The sequence below is a fragment of the Brachyistius frenatus genome, unplaced genomic scaffold (genome assembly GCF_029030835.1).
Source record: "Brachyistius frenatus isolate BFR_SWC_R1_liver_20210118 unplaced genomic scaffold, ASM2903083v1 Contig_3, whole genome shotgun sequence".
Classification (NCBI taxonomy): Eukaryota; Metazoa; Chordata; class Actinopteri; family Embiotocidae; genus Brachyistius; species Brachyistius frenatus.
In genome coordinates this window covers 5558316-5581009 of record NW_027210602.1, presented here as the reverse complement: position 1 = coordinate 5581009, position 22694 = coordinate 5558316, and the positions used below count along the sequence as shown (strand labels likewise).

At 40.0% G+C, this 22694-nt stretch overlaps 2 protein-coding genes across 2 annotated transcripts in view; one reads left to right on the top strand and one right to left on the bottom strand.

Annotated features, from left to right (window-relative positions):
- Positions 1-22694, bottom strand: part of smad2 (SMAD family member 2) — a 353957-nt gene that overhangs the window by 294490 nt on the left and 36773 nt on the right. The window lies entirely within an intron of this gene.
- The window catches only part of grin3a (glutamate receptor, ionotropic, N-methyl-D-aspartate 3A), a 45855-nt gene that overhangs the window by 11262 nt on the left and 11899 nt on the right, over positions 1-22694 (top strand). Inside the window, exons 2-7 of the mRNA XM_069704451.1 lie at positions 29-771; positions 13464-14133; positions 14817-15200; positions 15784-15929; positions 20864-20979; positions 21859-22010. Of these exons, the coding sequence (XP_069560552.1) occupies positions 29-771; positions 13464-14133; positions 14817-15200; positions 15784-15929; positions 20864-20979; positions 21859-22010 (2211 nt within the window). The remainder of the gene's footprint in view (positions 1-28; positions 772-13463; positions 14134-14816; positions 15201-15783; positions 15930-20863; positions 20980-21858; positions 22011-22694) is intronic.

Below are 22694 nucleotides of genomic sequence, written 5' to 3'. Positions count from 1 at the left end.
TTTTTCTTCTTTTGCAAACTCCTCCCAGAATCGTCTCCATTTCCAAATGGCAATGCGGAGTGTGGAGGACCCACCATCCCACCTCCTCTACTCCCTTCTGATGATGAATGGCTGGTGGGACATCAGCGTTGTTCTCTGCCAGGAATGGAATATTAGTGACTTCCTCCTCCTCATCAAGAACAACACTCGCTTCCACTTGGGCACGCTTGTCAACCTGACAACTGCCCCCTCAGCCTCGTCACCACCGTCTTTATCTTCATTATCATCCTCAGCAGTGGCATCAGGTATCCCCATGGGAGCAGAGGCGTCATCGTCGCTGTCCTCATTACTCTATTTACCCTCCGCTCCTTCATCTTCTTCATCCACCTCTGCCTCTAAATCAGACCAGCAGCAAGTTCTCATGCGGCAGCTGGAGGCCCTGAGAGAACCTTCATCCACAACGGGAGTGGTGACGTTTGGGTGCGACATCCGCGAGGTGCGCCGATTGTGGACGCTGGCCTCTCGGATGACGCTCCCAGACTTTCACTGGGTGTTGGGGGACAGCCAGAACGTGGCAGAGCTGAGAACAGATGGGCTGCCCCTGGGGCTGCTGGCCCACGGGGTCATGGGATCCCCTTCTCTGGATCACTACGTCCACGACTCATTGGGGCTGGTGGCGCGTGCGGTGGGCAGTGCGGCCCAGGAGAATCCTGCTTTGGCACTCATACCTGGGACTACCAACTGTATGGATGTACAGCAGAGAAACGGCAGTTCGGGGGAATACTTGGCAAGGTAGGAATTACGCTGACACAAAAGTGATTATTCTTAATGCAAGGATCTCAAACTCTCAGCTTGTGTCCCATGAATCTTGTAGCCATTATGCTTCAGCACTACAACAGGATTGTTTCAGCATTATGATGTTTACGACCATTTCTGCACTGCTTTCAAGAAGACTGACGTATTTAAGTGAAGATGAGGCAATACAAACAATGAGAATAGTGCTAAGTAGGGGGGCAAGTTTAAATGAGCTGTTATGCATAATTTAGCCAATATAAACACAGAAATCATCCATACCTTGGGTCACTGCCAACTATTTTACATAGCTTTTAATATGGTATTCAAATGCAATACTAGGACCATGATTCATTTGTTTTGTATTCACTTCTGTGTGGTTAAAAAATTGATTTCTTCTTTCTCCTTCTGGAAACCTACTTGGGTTGTGTAGTCCATCGCAATAATATTGTCTTAATTTATTTTTGCCAGTGTTACATTAATGTAGTTTTTATTTTTTTTTTATTTTATTTTTTTTACTGATAATCAAACTATTGTTTCGCACTCACCACATTCAAGCAGTTGTACACATTCACCACCACAGTCTGATCTGCTGGTCACTGAGCAACTCCACTGGAACAGGTTGGATAATGGTCCTCTCTCAAGGACATCTTAGGCACATTACATTGAATGTACTACATCTAAAACATCAAATAAATGTCAGCGAAAATTCATAGTTAATTTGTTACAACATGAAAACACAATTTATTTATTCAACACTGTAGTAATGAATTAAAAAACAACAACAACATAACTCTCACTTTAAATAGTTGGGAATTAAACCTGCATTGTCTTCACGCAAAAGCCATCATTCAGTATTTCATACCGCCAGTATCACATCTGCACTTTTAACTGTGCTGTGCAGATGTTTGGTCACAGTCCAGCTGTGATGTCAATGTGGAATTTGCCAAAGAAACAAATAATTCACACACATCTGTGAGGCCGTTTGCCCTGCGAATGCACATGCATGCAGTATACAAGAATACACACTTTATACACTCAATAACTGCAGCAGAGTGGTAAAATGTCAAAATGTCATGAACTGTATTTAGCAGCAGCGCTGTAATCTGCAGCTGCGCCCACTCTACTGCTGAGATATACACATTGTGTGATTACACACCGCTGCATTACAAGCAGAGTTCGACCTTTCCTACCAAGATCCTTCTTAAACACCTGAATCAGCAGAGAGCGAATGTCTCAGGAAGATAATTATTAGAACATGGTGAGCTCGGAGGAGCTGGAGGAGTCCGTGTTTACATTTCTCTGGTTTATTTAAACAAAGCATGTTGATTCATTTATCAGCGTTTTACATATGCCAGAACAAAGAAGATGAAGTCCTGTCATTGACCCTGTGAAGGCAGAGGATTTTCCTGACGAGGTTTAGTTCCCTATGTGAGATACTGGGTTTAATCCAAGCTGTTACACACATGAGGGATTTGCAAAAGTCAGCCATGCGCCTGGTGCAGGGAAATTTGAAGGTATACATACAGTTTATGGTGTACTATAACCAGCGGTGGAGGCTCGAGAAAATACAAGGATGTGTGTTTGTATGTCACCAGAAAAGATAAAGAAAGGCAGTTTCCTTCCAGAATTGTTATTCCGTTTTTTCTCTGCCAATTCCATTTTTGTAAAGCTGCGGGACTGTTTGGGCTGTCTGATCGCATTCACGCTACAGGGATTAATAGATACTGATTTATTGTTCTTTTTCCAATTTCTGTATGTCTCTCTAGGTTACAGAGATTGCAGATGAATTGAGTCAGGGTCATCATCATCTATTACAATAAACTATTGTTGCACATTGTATGACATAGATTTGTATGTGCAGTCTCACAATTTTATTAGATTTTCCTTTACCTTTTTGTTTTGAAATAATCTGATTGTGGTGGCAGAGTGGTTTAGTTGTCAGATACACAAAGATAACTGCATCTTTTTTACTTGTATGACTCTTTGTTTACTATCTTCCTGTTTCCACTTATGCTTAGTCAACGAGGTGCACTGTTCAAAGGGGTGGTACCTCGTGACCTAATTAATCATGGTGTAGGCGTGTTTTTTGCAAAACATGAAGTAAATCAATCATCCCCAAGAGTCAAGTGTGCCTTCACTGATTGCTATTATCAAGAAAGATTTGTTGGGCCAGTGATTTTGAATCTTTTTTGTACTGTATCTATATCCAAGGGCCAGTTTATTGGGACAACACGTTATGTTCCAAATGTATTCACACAAACTGTTTTTATTAAACATCATTAAATCCAAGTGAATATTGTTACAATAATGAATTCCCAACCAAACAAAAATGATTCTTTGTCCATAATAAGAACTAACTAATTTCTTCCTTTGATGAGACCCCTGAACTCATCTTTCTTTCAAAGGTTTAGACAGATCTGGAGGCGTTGGTGGCCGTAGCTGTCATCAGGCTGCTCTCCACATTAAGTCTGTTACTCTGCTCCGCTTTGATTTGGGTCAAAGCTGAGAAAGTTGTTTTACACAAGTAGGTCAATCCAAAGGTTAAAAGTTTTTTGACTGCATATTATCCCAAACCAGAATTTCCCTGCGTGTGTCATCTTGTAGCATGTGTAGCCCTGTAGGAAGGGTTGTACTTGTCTGAGTCAAACATAGAGTTTTCCTCACCTAGTGACGTATTGCATTGGTCTCAGTGTCACTTTAGTATGTGTTCAGCTCAATGTTTAGTTTGCACAGATGCTCTCTCTGTGTAAATGGCTCACATCGCCGTCCTCACATCTCCTCTCCCACATTTGGACCTTTCTTATTTTAAATTTTCAACATGTGTGTGTGAGGAGTTGAGCTCATTTATTTTAGTCCAAACATTTGTGAGATATGCCTAATGCACGACCCTCATTAAGTCTTCAAACTGTGTATCCTTGGGGTGCATGTGCTCCTTTAAAAAAAGCACACAAAGTTTAGTTCCAGGCCTGATCCAGCCTCCTCGTTAACATCCACTGATTCATTGTAAACTCACTACTTTACCCAGTGCAAGGTCAAGCATTTTGAGGGACATGTCAATGGTACAACATCTGTCTGTATTGTTTGATAGTGGACAGTGTGTCTTCTGTTTCCTTATCAACCATGGTTTCTGCCAACATTATTGCCACTGGGAGAATCAGTTGGTCAGCAATTAAATGTGTTTTTTTGGTTTTGCACAAGATGCCTCCATTCAGGAGCTTTGACTGATACCCCGGTGGTTGTCTTCAGTGTTCTTGGGGTTGATTGGAAGTCTACTAGTTTCCATTGGAAATAGCATCTCTTGTCTTACTAATGCAGCTGGGGTGCCTGTTCATCAGGGGTCATTCTAAATGGGCTTTCTTTTGGGCTGTGGTGAAACTTTAGTTATCCAGGAATAGTCAGTGTTGTGACTTGGTTGTTTTCTCTTTTGTTTTAATTCGTTTTTTGTCTACTTTGCATTGATATTACTGCCACTTGAACTAGCAGAGGAAGATTGTTTAAACCGTTAATCCATCAATGTTTAATCCACACTTCATATGAAGGTGTTAGAGCTTATTCAAGCTGGTAGGATACTGATTGTGTCTCTGAGTCATACCATCACATAAAAAAGAGGTTTCTTAAATGCTAATGATAAATTAAGAAAATGTTATACCTCATTTAGTGATAATAAACTTTTAAAAGATTTAAATAATATGTTGTGCATGAAATTAACTTAAACCGGTCTCAGGTTTATCAGAAGACTTTGAGCTAAAGAAGATTAACGTTAGGCACCATTAAAGACCAATTTTAAGATTTGAAAGTGAAATTTGCCATTTTTAAAATAGTTCTCTGTCACAATGTTTCTAGGCTGATAAGTGATATTTCATTGTTCAGATGAAGCTCTTAGCTGGAAAGTCGGAATGTTTGTGTTTGCTTGTTGTGCACAAGGGCTCTAGTGCACCAGCTCTTTGGCATCTGACTCCTGAAAATGTCACTGTCTATGTACAACCTCTTACTGGTTGCATACGTCTTCATTTTGTAATCAGTTAGCAAAGGAGAAATTGTCCCCTTTTAAAAATGATTAAAAGGTAATATTTTCCCTTTACTCACAGATTTCCTTTCCTACCTAGTTAACTCTCATGAAGCCATGGAGACTTCATCCAGTTTTCCGTTTTAAAACAAGAACTGATATGCTTGAACGTTCATATCATCTGACATCAGACAACAAAGTCCACAAAAGAGTAGTCACACAACATTTCACCTTTCTTTAATGTAATTAGTGGATTTAGGTTCTTTTTTTATTTGATGTCGGTGCAATTAATTACTCCCAAGCATCGTGTCATGCTGTGTGGTTGGTAGAATTATACTACAAATGAACTTTCTTCTGTTGACTTTTTTTTTTTTTAATTATTATTTTGCCATTGAAATAGGCCATCACTTCTCAAAATAATCAGCAGCGGCTTTGCGCACGCGCGATCCATTTGCAGTCTGGACGCGGAGAGTGTGGGTCTCATCTCTGCTCTGACTGCGCCTGCACAAGGCTACTGTGAGACTGACCGCCTGTGAGTGCCTTGGGACGGCGGAGGGGCTCACGGCAGCACCCGCTGCTCGTTGAGGACAGTAACTCCAGAACGACACGATTTGTCTAGATAGATTGTAAAACTAAGTTGCCCTTCCTGGATAAATAAAGGTACCTGAATCTGAATCTGAATAAACATAGCAAAAATTTGACGTTTTATAACAAAAACCTATTAATATATTATATTGTTTTATTTAGATGGAGCCTAAGATTTCTCTTACAAACCTTTAGGGGTAACGGACCCCCATGGAAAACCGTGTCTTGTCTCACACACTATTCACATCCAGTGGCCTGTAAGTGTTAAACCTGTTGTCGTCTCACGTGCAGAGATTTCTGTTTAGTCGTCATACGAGGCGCTTGTTGAATGAGTGGACCACGGGGGAGCAGTTGTCAGCACAGTGGTGTTGAAGTAGTGTTGAAGCCAGAAAGCGTGTGACAGATGAGCAACCGAGACACTGCAGCTGTTCTCAGGTTGGACACAGAGACCATCCTGGGAATCTATTGCCTGATCATTATGGACTTGGTTGCAGCAGAGCTACTGGCCGAGCCACCAACCAGTCGCCAAGGGAAAAAGCCATTGACGTATAGAAGTGTTTGTCATCAGACAACTGCAGTATCATAGAGGATCATGGCATGTGAGGCACTGGAGAAACCGCTGGCTGGATGCTGCACTAATTTAAGAGGATGTGACCTCACAAGAGAGGGCCTGAATACAGTTAGCAAAATGTGAAAAGTCCAGACTTTACAGCATTGAAGGGCTGCACAGTTAAGTTATATTGTATTATATTTGAATGGCATTATAACACATAGGTTAAAGAAAACAAAAGCATAATGAGGGCAGAGAAAAAGCACATTTATGGAGACAAGAAAAATTGTTTTACAAATATTTTTTTTGAGACAATTAAAGAGGCGCAAAAAAAATTAAAGACAGATTAAAGATCAAGGCCGAAGTACTTTGTACAACAGACTCCACATCACAGCCACTCTAAGATTTGGCCAGCCGCTTACCCAGATGTTTTCCTTCAGGCGAGGTAAAACGAAATAAATTCGAGAACAGGTGTCAGGGTCTCTACAGGGATGGATTTGATTTTGATTTTTTTTTTTGATTTTATACACTTTATTAATCCCCGAGGGGAAATTTCTTCACTACAGCAGGGGGGCTCTCAGGGGGGAGATGCTGCAGCAGGCTGCCACTAGCGCGGCGCCAGGTAACCTGACCTGAGGTGCATGTTTTTGGATGATGGGAGGAAGCCAGAGAACCCGGAGAGAACCCACGCAAGCACAGGGAGAACATGCAAACTCCGCACAGAAAGGCCCAGGACCGGATTCAAACCCAGAACCTTTTTTGCTGTGAGGTGACAGTGCTAACCACTGCACCACCGTGCCGCCCTGATGTAATGGATAACTGAGAAATTTCAAATACAAACACAAAGTTAAGTAAGGTAAAATGAACATGCGATATTCAATATCCAAGATGCATTTTGATGCCTAATTTATACATAGTTGATTTGCTCTACTTGTTGTGGTTATGGTCCTTGGAGATGGTTATTTGGAGATAGTTTTTTGAAATTGCCAGACTCATACTGTATAGTAATCCACAAACCTTTATTCTGAAGGCCCGAGAGAGCTCTTTAGATCTCAGCATAATGGCACCAAACATTCGATTTAAATAAGACATGTTCCACCTGTCACTCTTTGAGGAGGTTCTGATTATTGGCAGCTAATCTGGAACCCCTGATTGTGATGTTATGGATTTGAAGGTGTGATAACTGTAGTGGTGTACTTTCTTTTTTTATGTAACAAATCTGTTTTCACTGTTTTCTGTATTTTAAGTATGAAAACAACTTTAAATATACATTTTGTGTGTCATTTGTTCGAGTATATCAATGCACTGTTTCAAAGCGGATCGAGTGTTTCCTCGCTCAAGTAGCTGACAAAGTCGATGATTTCCACAGAACGTACGTATTTTTTCACATGACTGTAGGCAGGGAATTATTCACTAAAATTGCCCCAGGGATAGACAACTAATCAGCCAGTCGTGCTATAACGTGTGGCTGCTATAAAATGGCCTGATTGTATGGAAGTTGTATTTATTCAGTTCCCAATTGAAAATGGTTCTGAGGGAAAATTGCCAAATCGTATTACCGTGGAAAATGTAAATGTCACAAACTCTAAAATGGTCTGCATGTTTTGAATACTTATCCACTGACATAAATAATGTATGAATCAAAAATAATCTAATAATGTCGAAAGATTGGCTTTACGTTATGAGAATACAGATGATTAATTATTCTTTATTCCAAATGGGGTTAATCGGTTACCGCGGGATATTTGGAATGACTGTATAATAGATTTATTCACTATTACTTTAATTCCAATATCGCTCTCCATTTGCTTTCTCACGTTTTGAACCAAGAAATATCAGGCAGAGATCAAGCTCTGGACCCATCCTAACACATTCAGATCCGTGTTTCTTCTATTTACCGTCTGACTCCATTTGCTGAGCTCTCTAAATGCCTTTTTGTCATTCATTCATTTGGTCCTGTGGGAGAATTCTTACAAGGCACATCAACTAGCATTACGGGGAGCAAATAACCTAAAAAGGGACACTTGGGTAGACTGTACATAGCGCCAGACAGCAGCGGCATGCACAAACTCTGGGTTGCTCATGTAGATTCTTGTTTTTCTATATTGTCAGGCAAGCATTGCCTATTTTTCAGGAGATATAGCCAAGTCTATTTCACATAAAGAAAACTAAAATCAATGCATGTCTGGAGATGGAATTTTTACTTTCACACAAGATGTTAACCTCCATAATAGACTGCTAGACTGTAAAAAAAAAAAAAAAAAAAAAAAATACAAAAACACATCCCATTGTTGTTCTTACATCAAACCTTTTCATTGTATTGTGTTGCACTGGACATTCACAGTTTACAGTGATAACAGGGAAAGATTTACTACTCCACGTTGTAGTCATTTTCAAAACAGTGGGTAATTTTATTTCAGACAGTAGGTGGAAAAGTGGGCTTCTGATTTTGAGGTTCATACAGGTGTTACATTTTGGCACATAATTGCCGCTGACTCATTTTAAAGCAGTTTTGTGCACAGGATCTGCTCGCTGATATTGTGCAGAAATGTAGTACGTCCTCAGCAAAAAAAAAGTCAGCATCCTCACATCCACGGAGAAAGCATCACAATTGCAATGTAGAGCTTGTTGTTCCTGTTATTGTCAATATATTAAGGAAAAAAACGGCAATTTGATTTAAACATTAAATCTATAAACAAGACAGAGGTAAGACTAGTGCTTTATTATTCATATTAAAATTTATACATAATGGTGTTTCACTTTTGATGTTATTTAGAAGAGAAAAAATGATGAGGCCCAACCAATGTGTCTAGCAATGTTCTACTTTCTTGGATAACAAGTCTGGCTGGGGTTTGCAAGAGTGCAACCTTCCCCAGATCCAGTAGAGCAGGACAAAGCCAGTGATGTTACCCACAACTCTGATATCGTGGCATCCAGGACTGCTGCATTAGAGATACTGCAGGTTGTGAGGTAGCTGCAGGAACATGTCCAGCTTATGTCATAGCTGACAAACAAGCGGTTTAATCCCTTTCTTGCACCTTTGCTCTGGAAGTCTGTGGAGCTCTGTGTAATTTGTACTGCATCCCCATGCCCACTGCTGCAACATGTGGAGAAAGCCAAGGTTTAGCAGAATTTTGTTATTTTTATGATCAGAAAACCTCTGGTTTAGTGGAACTGTACATGTGCTACAAATACCAGCCTAGTTTCATTGTCTCTCTCTCGTCTCTCTCTCTCTCTCTTCGGCTCCACATCTCCTGGTTTGGTTCGGTTGACTTTATCTCTCACCTTCAACACTCGCGTAGACATTTCTCACCCATTCATGCATTACATTCACCACTGATGTTACTCATCTTTACACCGCATGTTGCTTTTATAGATTAACTTTGTTAATTTAAAATAAAACTCCCCATCGGCATTTCAACCTGTCTTGTCTCCCCTCCTCTTTGTCGCAAGCGTTGAGCCGGTTTGTGACAGTATATACAAATAAACTGTTGTTTAAACAGTGCAATGCATTAAACAACAGTGCAACAGCGTTAATTATGTATTTCACAACATGATGAAGATCATACTGTGACCAAACTGTCGTCCATTTAAATAAATTTGTGGTTTGAAATCAGTGTGCAGATGGTGAATTTGCACCTGCGTGTGATGAGTGTGTTTTCCATATAATTATGTTTCAGGAGAGAGGAGAGCTATAGTGGAGAAAGAAAAAAAAAAAAACAGAAGAAAATAAATCAAAAACCAAACTGAGATAGTTCATTTTTAGATCTTCTCATAAACACTGTAGAGTGGTGGGTGAAAGTTTGTGATTTTTAAGAATGTTCTATATTATTGCACTAATATGAACTAAAACATCATTAGATTTTCCTAAAAGTAGCTAAAGAGAACCCTATCAAACAAATGAGACAAAAATCATTTACTTGATGTATATTACTTTTCTGTGAGTGACAAAACACGTGAACCTTTGCTGTCACTATCAGCTGTGACCCCTTTGTGTAGCAATAACTGCAACTAAACTGTCAATCAGTTATGCACATCAACTTAGAGGAATTTTAGGATTTAGGAATTTGCCTTGCTCTTGGCGTGAACGTCTGGGTTTTGTTACCTTTGAAAACAATGGTCTTGAATGTCTTGCATTTGAATACCATCTGTCTGACCATGGATTGGTGGAGTCCAAACCCTTTTTCTGATGCTCTCAGAAATATCCTCCGTTCAAACCACGTACACTTCAACAAACATGTTGTGAGACTCCTTTAGGTTCACATCATTTTGCTACTCACTGATCTGTAACTGTATTATTTTAACAATAAATAACAGAAATAAATGACCGAGGATACTATTTTTGTTTATTTTTTTTAGTTGTCTTTATCAATTTTTTAGAACTTGTGTGAAAATCTGATGCAGTTTTAGATCATATTTATTCAGAAATACAGGGAATTATAACCACTGCACATCTCTATTTAACCTTTGGATATTTAGAAACACAGATTCATTGTATTGAGCAAAAGTCCTGCAGGTTTTACAAGGTTATTTTATACTTGTTTTTCCAACAGGCAGAACTTAATGCGAATCATTTTAAAGTGATGCATGTCCGTCAAAGTACAGGACTGTACCCTGATATGCCAGCCAGATGAGTCATAAAGATATAAAATGCTATATGATAAATGTCCCCTCTGAGGTTTATATTCCCTGAACCAAAGCAAGTAAAAGACTGTCTGCTTGCTTCAGGCAGGCATTGTTTTAACAAGGAGGAATACTCTTGGCACACACTTTAATGCTGCTAAAAAGGCAGCGGCATCTGCTTAGTTCTTCATTTTGCTTTTATGAACAAGATGTTTTGATACTTACTTAAAAACATGAAATAGTGATGATGAATATTTTGTAATTAATATGAGACAAAAATTGAAGTGCACTCCCATCACTTTTCATTCAGCTCATTCTTTTGCTTTGTGGTTAAACACTGTATTATGCTCAAAACCTTTTTAGGTGATGCATTTGGCGAGAACACAAGGCGGTCATGACACTGAGTTAGCATTGCCGTGCACAAGACGTGATTCACCCAGACGTCATTCTTCAGCTTAAAATACCATCAAGACTCCTCTGCTTCAAAATGGCAGCATTTAACATTCCGTTTTGGAAATGAATCATGTCACATTGTATAAAAAGTTGAGTCATGTTTTATTTAGAGCATAGGTACTGTAGCAGCTCCAGATGTAGAGGGAGTCAAGGTTCTGTTTGACAGTAAGTGACCCTGCAAAGACCAGATATACATCAACAAACACACGTCCTTGGACTAGTCATCAGTATGCTGGACAAAAGTGTTTTGTCATTTGAGTTTCTCCAAGCGTATTTCTAAGTATTCATTTAAAGCAGACTAAACTTTTGATAAAAGCTGACCTGAACTTGGGATGTTATAAGTTTATTTCAAACAGGAAATATCTGTGAGAATCAGATTTTATACTGAACAAACCTAAAGGTTAAAATGATGGGTTTATGAAATGACATCACAATGAACATCATTGCTTCTCTCAGACATTAAGGGTGATGCAAACTGATGTCCTTGTTTTTAAACCATACCTGAGTTCCAAAACATCCAAAGTCAGTGCAGACAGAGAGCAGTCCTGTGGGTGTGTCAGTGCAATGACTGCAAACTGGTCTGATTAGAAGAATTCAATAGTTCATTAAAGACTGCAGCCAATCAGGGTCGAGCCCAGTTGTAGCCTGGGATCTGCTCAGTTCTCATTATGTGGTTGGAGTAGCAGATATCTGACTTTCACCTGCTGCTTCCTGTCTGCTCCCTTTTCATGCATGAAAGAAAATGGTCCAGTGTCAAGTTTTGCCTTACTTATAGGCATGAAAAATCATATATTTATGTTTAAAGAAAAAACACATGCTTAGAGTGAGATTTATTTAAATAAATCCTTGTCACTTTCTCGCAGATTCGAGTTCCAGTCTTCTGGGTCTGATCCCCCAGTTTAACCCTCTGGCACTTTTGAAGTTTGTCAAATGACCTCTGTCACATGACCGTTGTCACATGACCTCAATCACATTACCATGTATGCGTAGACTTTGCATGCCGAGTCGAGGCAAAAAGTCAGACCAACACAGAGTCTTCCCTCACAAAGAAAACACCAGTTTCCCAAGTTTTTCACATGGTACATGTGTGACACATGTTTGCCACATGTTGAAACAAATTATAACATGGAAGAAATATGTGGAAAAGTAACATGGGAATCTACATGAACCTAAAACCAGATGTTTCCTATGTGCACAATCAGGTGTATGTGTGGTCACGTGCGCTCATGAGTTTTTGCACGTGAAATTCATGTTTTTTTCTGTAAGGGTTAAATACTGGGCTGCTCATAAAATCTATCTGTTCAACTTGGACATTTGTATCCATTTATGCTGAAAAAGTTTGCTTCTCTCATAAAACTCTACTCTGCTCTCACACCCTGTCAGTATTCATCTGGCTGCTTGTAAATTCAGATCTCAACAATTAAATCCGCTAAAATATGACCAATATCTTGACTAACCACATGAACTGCTGCAACATGTGACCTTTTACTAACGTGTGACACTTCACTTTTAACATGAAACACTCTGCAGTGTCAGGAAAGTGCAGGAACGTGTCACTTCCATTATGTGCAATCAGGGAAAAGATACACTCACCAGGTAGCTTAACAACTACAAGCTGCAGTGAAGACACTGACCTTCAGATGTACCAGTTGAGCTGTCAGGCTGGCTTAAAACCTGTTAAAGATGTAGGGAAGTCGACAAGGTGGTGGGAAGGGAAATTTTCCGGTGAGCAAGGTGATACGACAGAGATATTTTAGGAAAAGGTCACATCAGTTACATCATTACCACCGGAAGGCATATTGCAGAGGCGTGCATCTACCTGCGCAGAATGGACGCCTGCGTTCGGTCTTACAAACATATTCATTCCCGTGGAAAAGTGTGTGTGTGTCTTTTCCGGGTGTGTGTTGGTGTGAGTGTGTGCGTCTCCTCTGCTATCTGACACTCTCAGACAGCCAGTAGCATGGCTCAGTGAGAGAGATGGCGTGATCACTGGACCGCAGTCTGTCTTATGCTGTCACTTACACACACACACACACACACACACACACACACACACACACACACACACACACACACACACACACACACACACACACACACACACACACACACATACATACATATAAACACACTGTAGACAGCCACTGAGGCCACTGAGATAATATGCTTCTCTGTTGCTGGTTTTACACCATTAAAGTGGGATTTTTGTATAAACTAACCAATAGTAGAACATAATCGTACATTTAAGCCTGTAAATTCCAGCTAATACGAAGTCTGGATATTCGGTGATAGTGAACAACAACAACAAAAAAAGCAAGCCAGCAGAAAACTTTTTAAAACAGCCGTTCATCTTGAAGTAAAATTTGATTGTACATTTGAATTATTTTTCGTGCACTCCCAATCTGTGTTGTACATCCCTTTTTTCTCCTGACACGTCTTTGTTTTCTCTCTTTCCCCCCTCATTCCCCTCAGATTTCTCGCCAACACGTCCTTTGAGGGCAAGAGCGGTTTTATATCCAGAGACGGCCACAGCCAGAATGTCATCTCGGAGGCCCATCACTACATCTGGTCCCTCCAGCTGGACCCCCTGGGCCAGCCAACCTGGACCCGCCTGGGACGCTGGCGCAGGGGGAAAGTTCTAATGGACCAGGGGGCCTGGCCAAGCCATCCAGCCTCCGGAGGTGGAGGTGACTGGCGCCGCCCCACACGCTTGCACATGCGAGTGGTGACGCTGGTTGAGCACCCGTTTGTCTTTACCCGAGAGGTGGATGGCGATGGGTTGTGTCCCGCCGGCCAGCTGTGCCTCGATCCGCTCACCAATGAATCCTCAGTTTTGAAGGGATTTTTCCAGAACATCGGAGGACACAACGGATCTGTTCCCACTGACTTGAAGAAATGTTGTTATGGTTACTGCATTGACCTGCTGGAGAAGCTGGCAGAGGACATGGGCTTTACTTTTGACCTGTATATCGTTGGCGATGGGAAGTATGGGGGATTCAAGAATGGTCGCTGGACGGGACTGGTGGGGGATCTCCTCAGTGGCTCTGCCCACCTGGCAGTGACATCTTTTAGCATTAACTCAGCCCGAAGCCAAGTCATTGACTTCACCTCGCCTTTCTTCTCCACCAGCCTGGGGATTCTGGTCAGTCCTGTGCTTCTCTTTCTGACTTCTTTTTATCCTCATTACATTTTTTTTCCCCCTCCACTTCTTATACCTCATTTCTGTTACTCTTTGGCCCATCTCTCTCTACTGTGTGTCATTGACCTCACCTCAGCTCTCTCTACTTGGTATGCTGGTGGTCAGTATCAGTATGACTGAGTTTTATTACTGCGAGCTCTACCTTATTGGATTCTAATGCAATTCCCCACATGGGGCTGCACTTGTGAGTGTCCAGCTTTGTCAGGTGAACTTATTATTGCAATTATTATAGCTAGTCTCACCGGTTGACAGGCATAATGATGCAGGTAGTCACTCTCTGAGCTTTTCTACTTAGCATTGTACCACAGAGGTATGATGTTACATCTCTTAAGAGATGCCTTTTCTATCATCCATGTTTTTTTCCCATTTTCTCTGAGAGTATCTTCCTTACAAACAGCACCTTTCCAGTGGATTTGCATTCGTTTTAGTAGTGTTTTTTTGGAGGATTGAAAAATTCCTCCCCTTCCCATTTTGCCTGCTCTCAATTTATTTCTTCCCGAACCATCCTGCTTCCCTGACTTGTAAAATCATAAAAACTATAACCTTTGCAAATGACACCAGCTTCTTACTTTTGTTTTAACAATTAAATGTTTTTTTTTCCAATCCCTGTGTTCCCTCCCGCCCAGGTTCGAACCCGCGACACTGCTGCACCCATCGGTGCCTTCATGTGGCCTCTCCACTGGTCCATGTGGCTCGGCATCTTTGTCTCCCTCCATGTCACTGCCGTGTTCCTCACCCTGTACGAGTGGCACAGCCCGTTCGGCATGACGCCACGTGGACGCAACCGCGACCGAGTGTTCTCGTTCTCCTCGGCGCTCAACGTGTGCTACGCCATTCTCTTTGGAAGGACGGTGGCCATCAAGCCACCAAAGTGCTGGACCGGTCGTCTGCTGATGAACCTTTGGGCCATCTTCTGTCTCTTCTGTCTGTCCACCTACACTGCCAACCTGGCTGCTGTCATGGTTGGGGAGAAGACCTATGAACAACTGTCAGGGATTCATGATCCAAAGGTAAAACATGACAGAACGTTTCAACACAAATTTATAACTTCATAACTTGAAGTTCAGTTCTGAAAACTTGCTCATTAAATCACAAATACTCAGAGTGACAGAGAATTACAATATGTTTTCAGGGCCTTTAACTTAATCAAAAGACTGCATACATGTTCCCTCCATATCCGTTATTTCTATTCTTCAATGCAGATTACAATAACAACATTTTAATTCCTGGGATTGGGATGACTTTCCTTTTTTAAATAGGATTTTGAGATGTACTAAGTTTGTATTTCTGCTACACTACTATTTCATTATCTTTTAAACTTTAACTATTAAATCTAAAGTATATTGATTGAACCACCTTTGTAAGGGTCATGAGATGAGGTAATTAATTCTTTTGGCCAACTCACCAATTCATTGAATGACAAGAAGAAAATGTTTGAAATGAAGATTGGAGAATTGAGGAAAAAAAGGAAAGAAACTAATTTATACAAAGACCCAGAAAAAAATTAGAAACAATAAACTGAAATGGAAAATATCAATGTGAATATTTTTTAAAGGCATTCTTAAGGTAACATTTATTTCTCCTTTCCTGCAGTTACACCATCCCTCTCAGGGATTCCGATTCGCTACAGTGAAAGAAAGCAGCGCAGAGGACTACCTCAAGAAGAGTTTCCCTGAGATGCACGAGTACATGAGAAGATACAATGTCCCGGCAACACCAGATGGCATACATCAACTCAAGTAAGACAAACGGATACGTACAGGTCACATATAGTGGAGCGTGCTATTGAAACTCTTATAGACATGCGAGTCTTCACTGATCCGGACTCTGCTGTCATCTTTTCCGAATATCCACCCAGCTAGTTATCTCTTGCTGTCAACATACCAGAAAATCAACTTCATTTTGGTTCCACGAATGAAAAAAAAGAAAAAGAAACTGTGTCATCGTTGATAAAAACGACTGTGCATGCTTGTCTAAAAAAAAACTATTTATTTTTTGCGGGAAAAAAAAGGAGAAAAAAATTGCACCCCTGCTGCTGTCATTCCCCACCACCACCAGACTGCCTGTTCGCATTCAGATCTCACCCTCCTCTTTACCCTGCCACTGCTGTCATCCTAAGCTGCTTCAACATTCAACTGGCATCCCCATGGAGCATAGCATAATATAGTGAGAAAAAGGCAGCTGGAATGCGAGCCCAGGCGGCGTTGGACACCATCTGAATGGATGAAACAAGAATTTTCTTTCAACTGAGCTGGTAAAATGCTGATTAGAGGTTTGAAGGAAAAAATGTCATCTTTAGAAAATTACAATTTGGCAACAAGACAGTATACAAGTGCGCTGCAGTACAACCCTCTGTGTTAGACTTTGCTGCACCAGGGTCTAGTTGGTTATCCAATCAGTTATATAATCCTAGAATATGTTCTATGTTGGACCTTTATATAGTCCAAGTAAAACACAGCTGTATACTGAACTGATAAAGCACAACCATGTAGAGATAAACTCAACATTCAGGAATGATCTGTAACAAAACTAGAATTTATTTGGTTGGGGAATTTTTCACAGAACAATCAAGAACATTAAAGGAGCAGGTATAAATTGGGGTCATTGCATAGGTTAAAGAAAGCAAGGGTTAAAGAGTTGTTTCACTGAAATGGAACAAAATGGACAAAGACATTTTGTGTTAAGATTTTCATTTTTCTTTAAAGACTTTTGGGATTTTTGTTTGTATCATGGCTATTATATCACATCAATTTTGAAATTATACTGAGATATCTTAAGAATTTTAGAAGCAGAGATAATTTTTAAGGACCCAAATGCATACAAGACTGAGTCATCTGCTTAGAAATAGGTTAGATAAACAGTATACAATTTCTCCATTCTGTATATAATATATCAGTGGTCAATGTATTATTGGTTGATGAATATGAACATTATGAAATCTTTTTTTTATTGTTGATTGTTTGTTGTTCAGTACTACTAATCTTATGGTAATAAGGGGAAAATATAATGTTTTGTCCTGGTCTGGGTTTACTCAGCCTGGTGATGGTGCTCCACATACATGCTTACAACACAATCTGTCCCGAAGTGAGACAGTATGAGCTATTTGTCAAAGACCTGCTGAACGGGTGATTAATAGGTTGCTTAAGGAAAAAAAAAACATCATCATCAGCTAAAAAAAAATAAAACAACCTCAAGTCTGTTTCATTCACTTACATATGTGTGTGTCAGACTTGTAGGACTAATTTTGTGGGAACATTTGTGTGTAAGCAGAAGAGCAAAGCTGAACTTTGGAGAGAGAGGCTAAACATATAGACTCAAGCAGGTTGTAAGTGACATTATTAGTCCACAGCATAATTTTCCTTCATGTTATCTTACAACATTTTAGCACCCTTTTCCTGTGTTCTCTGATGGACCCCCTCGTGACTTCCAGATTAACAATGGGTTCATGTTGAACAGTACTTTAACAGAACAGCTAAAGACCCAGCATATACCCTTGTGGTAGCCTCTTATTTATGCAATGAGCTTTATTTATTTTTATTTTTTTCTTTAAACCTTTATATACATTTTTGTCACTATCACATTCACTGGCTTATGGAAATGTACAGTAAATTAGAGGCCCATTTACAGTTGTCTGGGTTTTCATCACTGCACACTATGGACCCATTATAGTAAGTGTTTTTTTTTTTTTTTATCAGCGCTGCCTTTACCATAATGTTTCAGCTTAATCAACATGTCCCACCAGAGCAACTGAAACCAACAGCAACTACTGACTGCAGCCTGTCAGCTATATAATTAGGGCATTTGGAGAAAGTTCCCTGACTGGAGAACTATCATCCTTCAGACAGCTGCCTTGTATTAAATAGACTTTCTTATTAAAGAGGCAATATTGGAAATGTTACTCTTATATTATAGACAAAACAATTTATTATAGAGAAATTTTAACAATGCTTCTTACTTCAAAATAAGAAGACCTTTCCCTAAAGAAACTCTGAGGCTCAACAGTACTGAAACTGCTGCATTCATTTTTACATTGTCTTGCAATAAATATAGCAACATGGCAGAAATGTCCATTCGCTAGTTATGTTTTCCATTCATGCCATCCGGATACAAACCCCTGTTCTGTTTTTATGTAGAAAAAGGATGAATCATGTTTTAATCATCTTGAAACTTAGTTCGTTGATAACGAGATAGTGGTTTGGTCATTAAATGCATCCTGTGGTGGGAAGACCAAGGACATAAGCTGCAGTCTCATTCAACCTGTAACATTGAACAGCCAGTCTGTGGGTAGAACGTAGCGCAGGCTTTCAAAGATTGCCCTTGATAACAAGCAAAAACACAGAGTATATGTTGAAAAAGTCTTTGTAGCATCTGTTTCCCAGTAGGCCCTGGCTGTCAGTAAAGGCGTTTTAGAGTGGATTTGTAAAAGCTTCACTGAGAGTGGTGCTGAGACTTAATATCGCACCTCTACAACAGACTTGGGAGGATTATGAATAAATTGGCCAAAAAAAATGTATAGGCTGTAATCTTTTACTGGCTTGTGGCCATTGAAAGTATTGGAAATATACAGACAAGGCCAGCCTCAGAAATATGAGGCTCAGGCGAGGCAAAAGGTGAGAACAACGTTGAATCATTTGCTGTACTTCTCATTTTGGTTATGGTTCGCTTCCCTTCAGAAAGGCTCTGTAAAAAAAACTAAAAAAAACAAGCACAAACAATTGACTCCTGTATGCTTTTCAATAATTGTTTAAAGTTGTATTATTCCACTTCTTATTGTTATCTTAGTAGTATAATGTCTACAGTATGTGTTGGTGCCTTATCGCTTGTTTCATCTTGTTGTTTTGACTCTCATTGAAGCAAAGTTTGGAAACAGTTTACTTGAAGGGATGTGAAAATTGCTGCGTTCCAAATGGCCTTCTTGTGTACTGACATTCACCATTTTGAATGCATGAGTGTGTTCACACTGTCAAGTACAAAAACATGTAGTTCACTACGAGTACCCAGAGGACGCACTCAAAGCGGTCCAAAATAGAAGTGTGAAACTCTGGACAGTTCTCACCCTAAACGGTCACTATCTTGTGAAATGGCCGGACCACTGACGTAAAGAATTTTAAAATGAAGGCATTTGAGAAAGCTGACGCTGTTCCTGAACTCCACCCAAAAGTGTTTCTTTTTCACTCCTGCTGCTGGACAGAAGAATCAGTGTGTTTATTGAGTGTGTTAAACAGAGGGCATGAAAACATGTTAATTTCTGGGTAAAATAATTAAAGCTGCAGATATTTGGGCATGTGATGTGTTCACATGCTGAGGTTACGTCCGGTCAGTGCAGAACGGCAGTGTGCTGTTTGAAACAACACTACTCTGTCAAAATTCCTGCACTACACAAGTAAGAGTCCTACTAACATGTAAGAGCACTATTTGTTGGTGTCCTCTGGGAAATATGTCATTTGGAACACAGCGTATGGCTGGCATGACCCCATTATAAACATGACACAACACCTGTCATGAACAAGAAAGAGTCTTTGTGAATGTTCAAAACTGTTGTCATTAAGTGTCATTCTTCCACTTACATAAATGTTATGGCAAAGTTTGGGATGTCTTTGTAATGACAACCTGACATTAACCAAGACAACATGACTTGTGATGAACATGTAACACTAACCATAAGTTGTACCACTGTAGAAATTATTCATGACGCTGTCTTGACATAGTGGATAGATACATACCAAACAATTTTGCATTAAAAGTGATATAACCAACCGAGCAACAGCTAATGTTACCAGTCATAAACATTCATAAAGACTCACTCATTCACATGACAGGAGTCATGTCAGTCGGATATACACCCTTCCAAGTAAAGAATTACCCAAAAGGAAACCCATGTTTCTGTCTATTCATCTAATACCCACAAAGTCAAGTGCAATCATAAAAAGTTTCCAACCAAGACCTTCCAAACAGACTTTTCTCATTCTTTCTACTCACTGTGGAAGGTCAGAGGAGTGACGTGGGGACCGAATACAAGCCGCGGAGTAACAGACCAGTGAGATGGCAAACGAAGGTTCATTTAAGCGACTGTCTCATGGGGCGGTGAAAGTTAATTTTTCATGTCAAGTTTAGAAGGTTGCTTGAAAAAGTGACGATAAAGAAGATTTGTTGTTGGTCACCACGATGACTCTGGGGGAGTGACTATGGATTAGTACCAGTCTGTTTATCTGAGCGTCCATTGAGTCATCCATCAAAAGCATCTCAAATGCCACACTGATTTTATTTTTTCATAAAACTTAAAGGCATCGTTCAGACCAAAGCTCTCACCCAGCATTACATTGTTTATATGTTTGAACATCATGCACACAATATAAAATGCCATACTTTTGCAGAACTATGTGATACAGTGTGTGTTTGTTGCTGTTTGGCCTGAGGACTGCTTGAAAAATTTCTCAGCACAGAAATGTTTAATTAGGACAGCATGCTGTGTTGGATACAAACTATGAAGAGCAGCAGAGATGAGTTTATTGCACTTCAGCTGAACACACAACACAATCTTATAATCACTACAGTTCCTTTACGGTGGAGCAAAAGTTTCTTGTTGTCTGAAGCTCATGAGGCAAAAAGTGTGACTTCTTCTTGCTACGGCTGCTCTGCACTTATAGTAAATCCTCTTACTTCATGTTTACAGGGCCGACCCGCAGAAACTGGATGCATTCATCATGGACAAAGCTCTGCTGGACTACGAGGTCTCCATAGATGCAGACTGCAAAACGCTAACAGTCGGAAAACCCTTCGCAATAGAAGGTAACATGTGGCATGTGATTAATTACTTCCTTATTTAGGACCCAAAATTATTCTGAATGTTGTTTGAATAATCAGTTAGGTTATTGATTATAACTACTCTGGCATCACAAAAGTATTTATGTACTGCATGTGTTATGGGTTTTAATTATGATGTGATTTTAAGAGGCCTTTTTGCCATTTGTTTTGCCCTAAATGTAACAATATCAATCATTCAACATTTGCACTGCAGGTAATCTTTTGGCTTTCAAAAGCTTACATTCTCCACTGTCTCCTGTTAATCTCTGGTCCATTTAGCCAGCCTCTTCCTCCCACTGTGAAAATGTTCCCGTGGCGGTTGCTTCCATTACAGGCAGCCTATAGTCCCAGATTCCAGTGCTGTTGTTAATTACTTAATGCACCCTTAAGCCTTCAGGATACAATACAAATCAATCAGTGTACTTCCTTCCAAGGCAAGGTACTTCTGTAATTGGCCATTGCTGAATTTGTCACACTTTCCTTGCAGAGTAAGGCATTCAGAGATGTATTGGTATTGTGAAGTACGTGTTTTGTTCTAGAAAAAGTGTTTGATAAAAGGAAATGGCAAAATTGTCAAGACTCCCATGTTTCTGCAAAAATCCAGGGAGAGAATCGAATGGCAGTGTGAAGGTGAGGTGAAAAAAGTGTTTTGTTTTCTATTTTGGTTGTTGTGTCAGAAGAAAAATCGCTAAGGTGTCTCTATTGTGTGTGTGTGTGTGTGTGTGTGTGTGTGTGTGTGTGTGTGTGTGTGTGTGTGTGTGTGTGTGTGTGTGTGTGTGTGTGTGTGTGTGTGTGTGTGTGTGTGTGTGTGTGTGTGTGTGTGTGTGTGTGTGTGTGTGTGTGTGTGTGTGTCTCCACTGGCAGGCTATGGCATTGGCCTTCCTCAGAACTCTCCACTCACATCCAACATCTCAGAGCTTGTTAGTCAGTACAAGTCAGATGGCTTCATGGACACACTGCATGACAAATGGTACAAGGTTGTGCCCTGCGGGAAGCGCAGTTTTGCTATGACTGAGGTAAGAATATAATGATTTAGGTATGGTAAGTGTGGATTATTTTTCTTTAACCAATTACTTTTCAAAATAACGACATGAATTTCACATGTGCAAAAACACACATGACCATATATACATGTTTTTTTCACATGTAAAACTTGTGAAACAACATTTAGAGCACATGTTTTACTTATGAGAAATGTGATTTTGGAACATTTTCATGGTGTGAATAATGTGTGAAGCTCAGATTCCCATGTGAAATCCATGGGATTACTTTTGAAAATCACCAAACTACAACAAAAGAAAATTAAACAAATATGAAATACAAATCAAGTCCATAAAAAGGATAAAAATGCTATAAATCAAAATAATGGTCAGAAATTTCAGGCATGCTAACCAATCACTAGCTTCAATATGTCTTTGTCAAGGTTCTGTCTTTCCCTGACAGTCCCCTGTTTTCCTGTGATGGTGTATATACTGTCTTTACACAGCTTTTTTGTATTGATATCATTTATCAATATTTCTGAATCTTTGTTGCATGATTACATATGATAACATGTTTTCCACATGTGCTCTACGTGCTACTACATATCACAACAAGTGGAACACTTTTCCACACACTTTCCCCCATTTTATTACATGTTGCAACATGTGGAAAATATTGGAAAAGAAAGTAATTTTTCTGTAAGCGAAGTCTCTGAACAA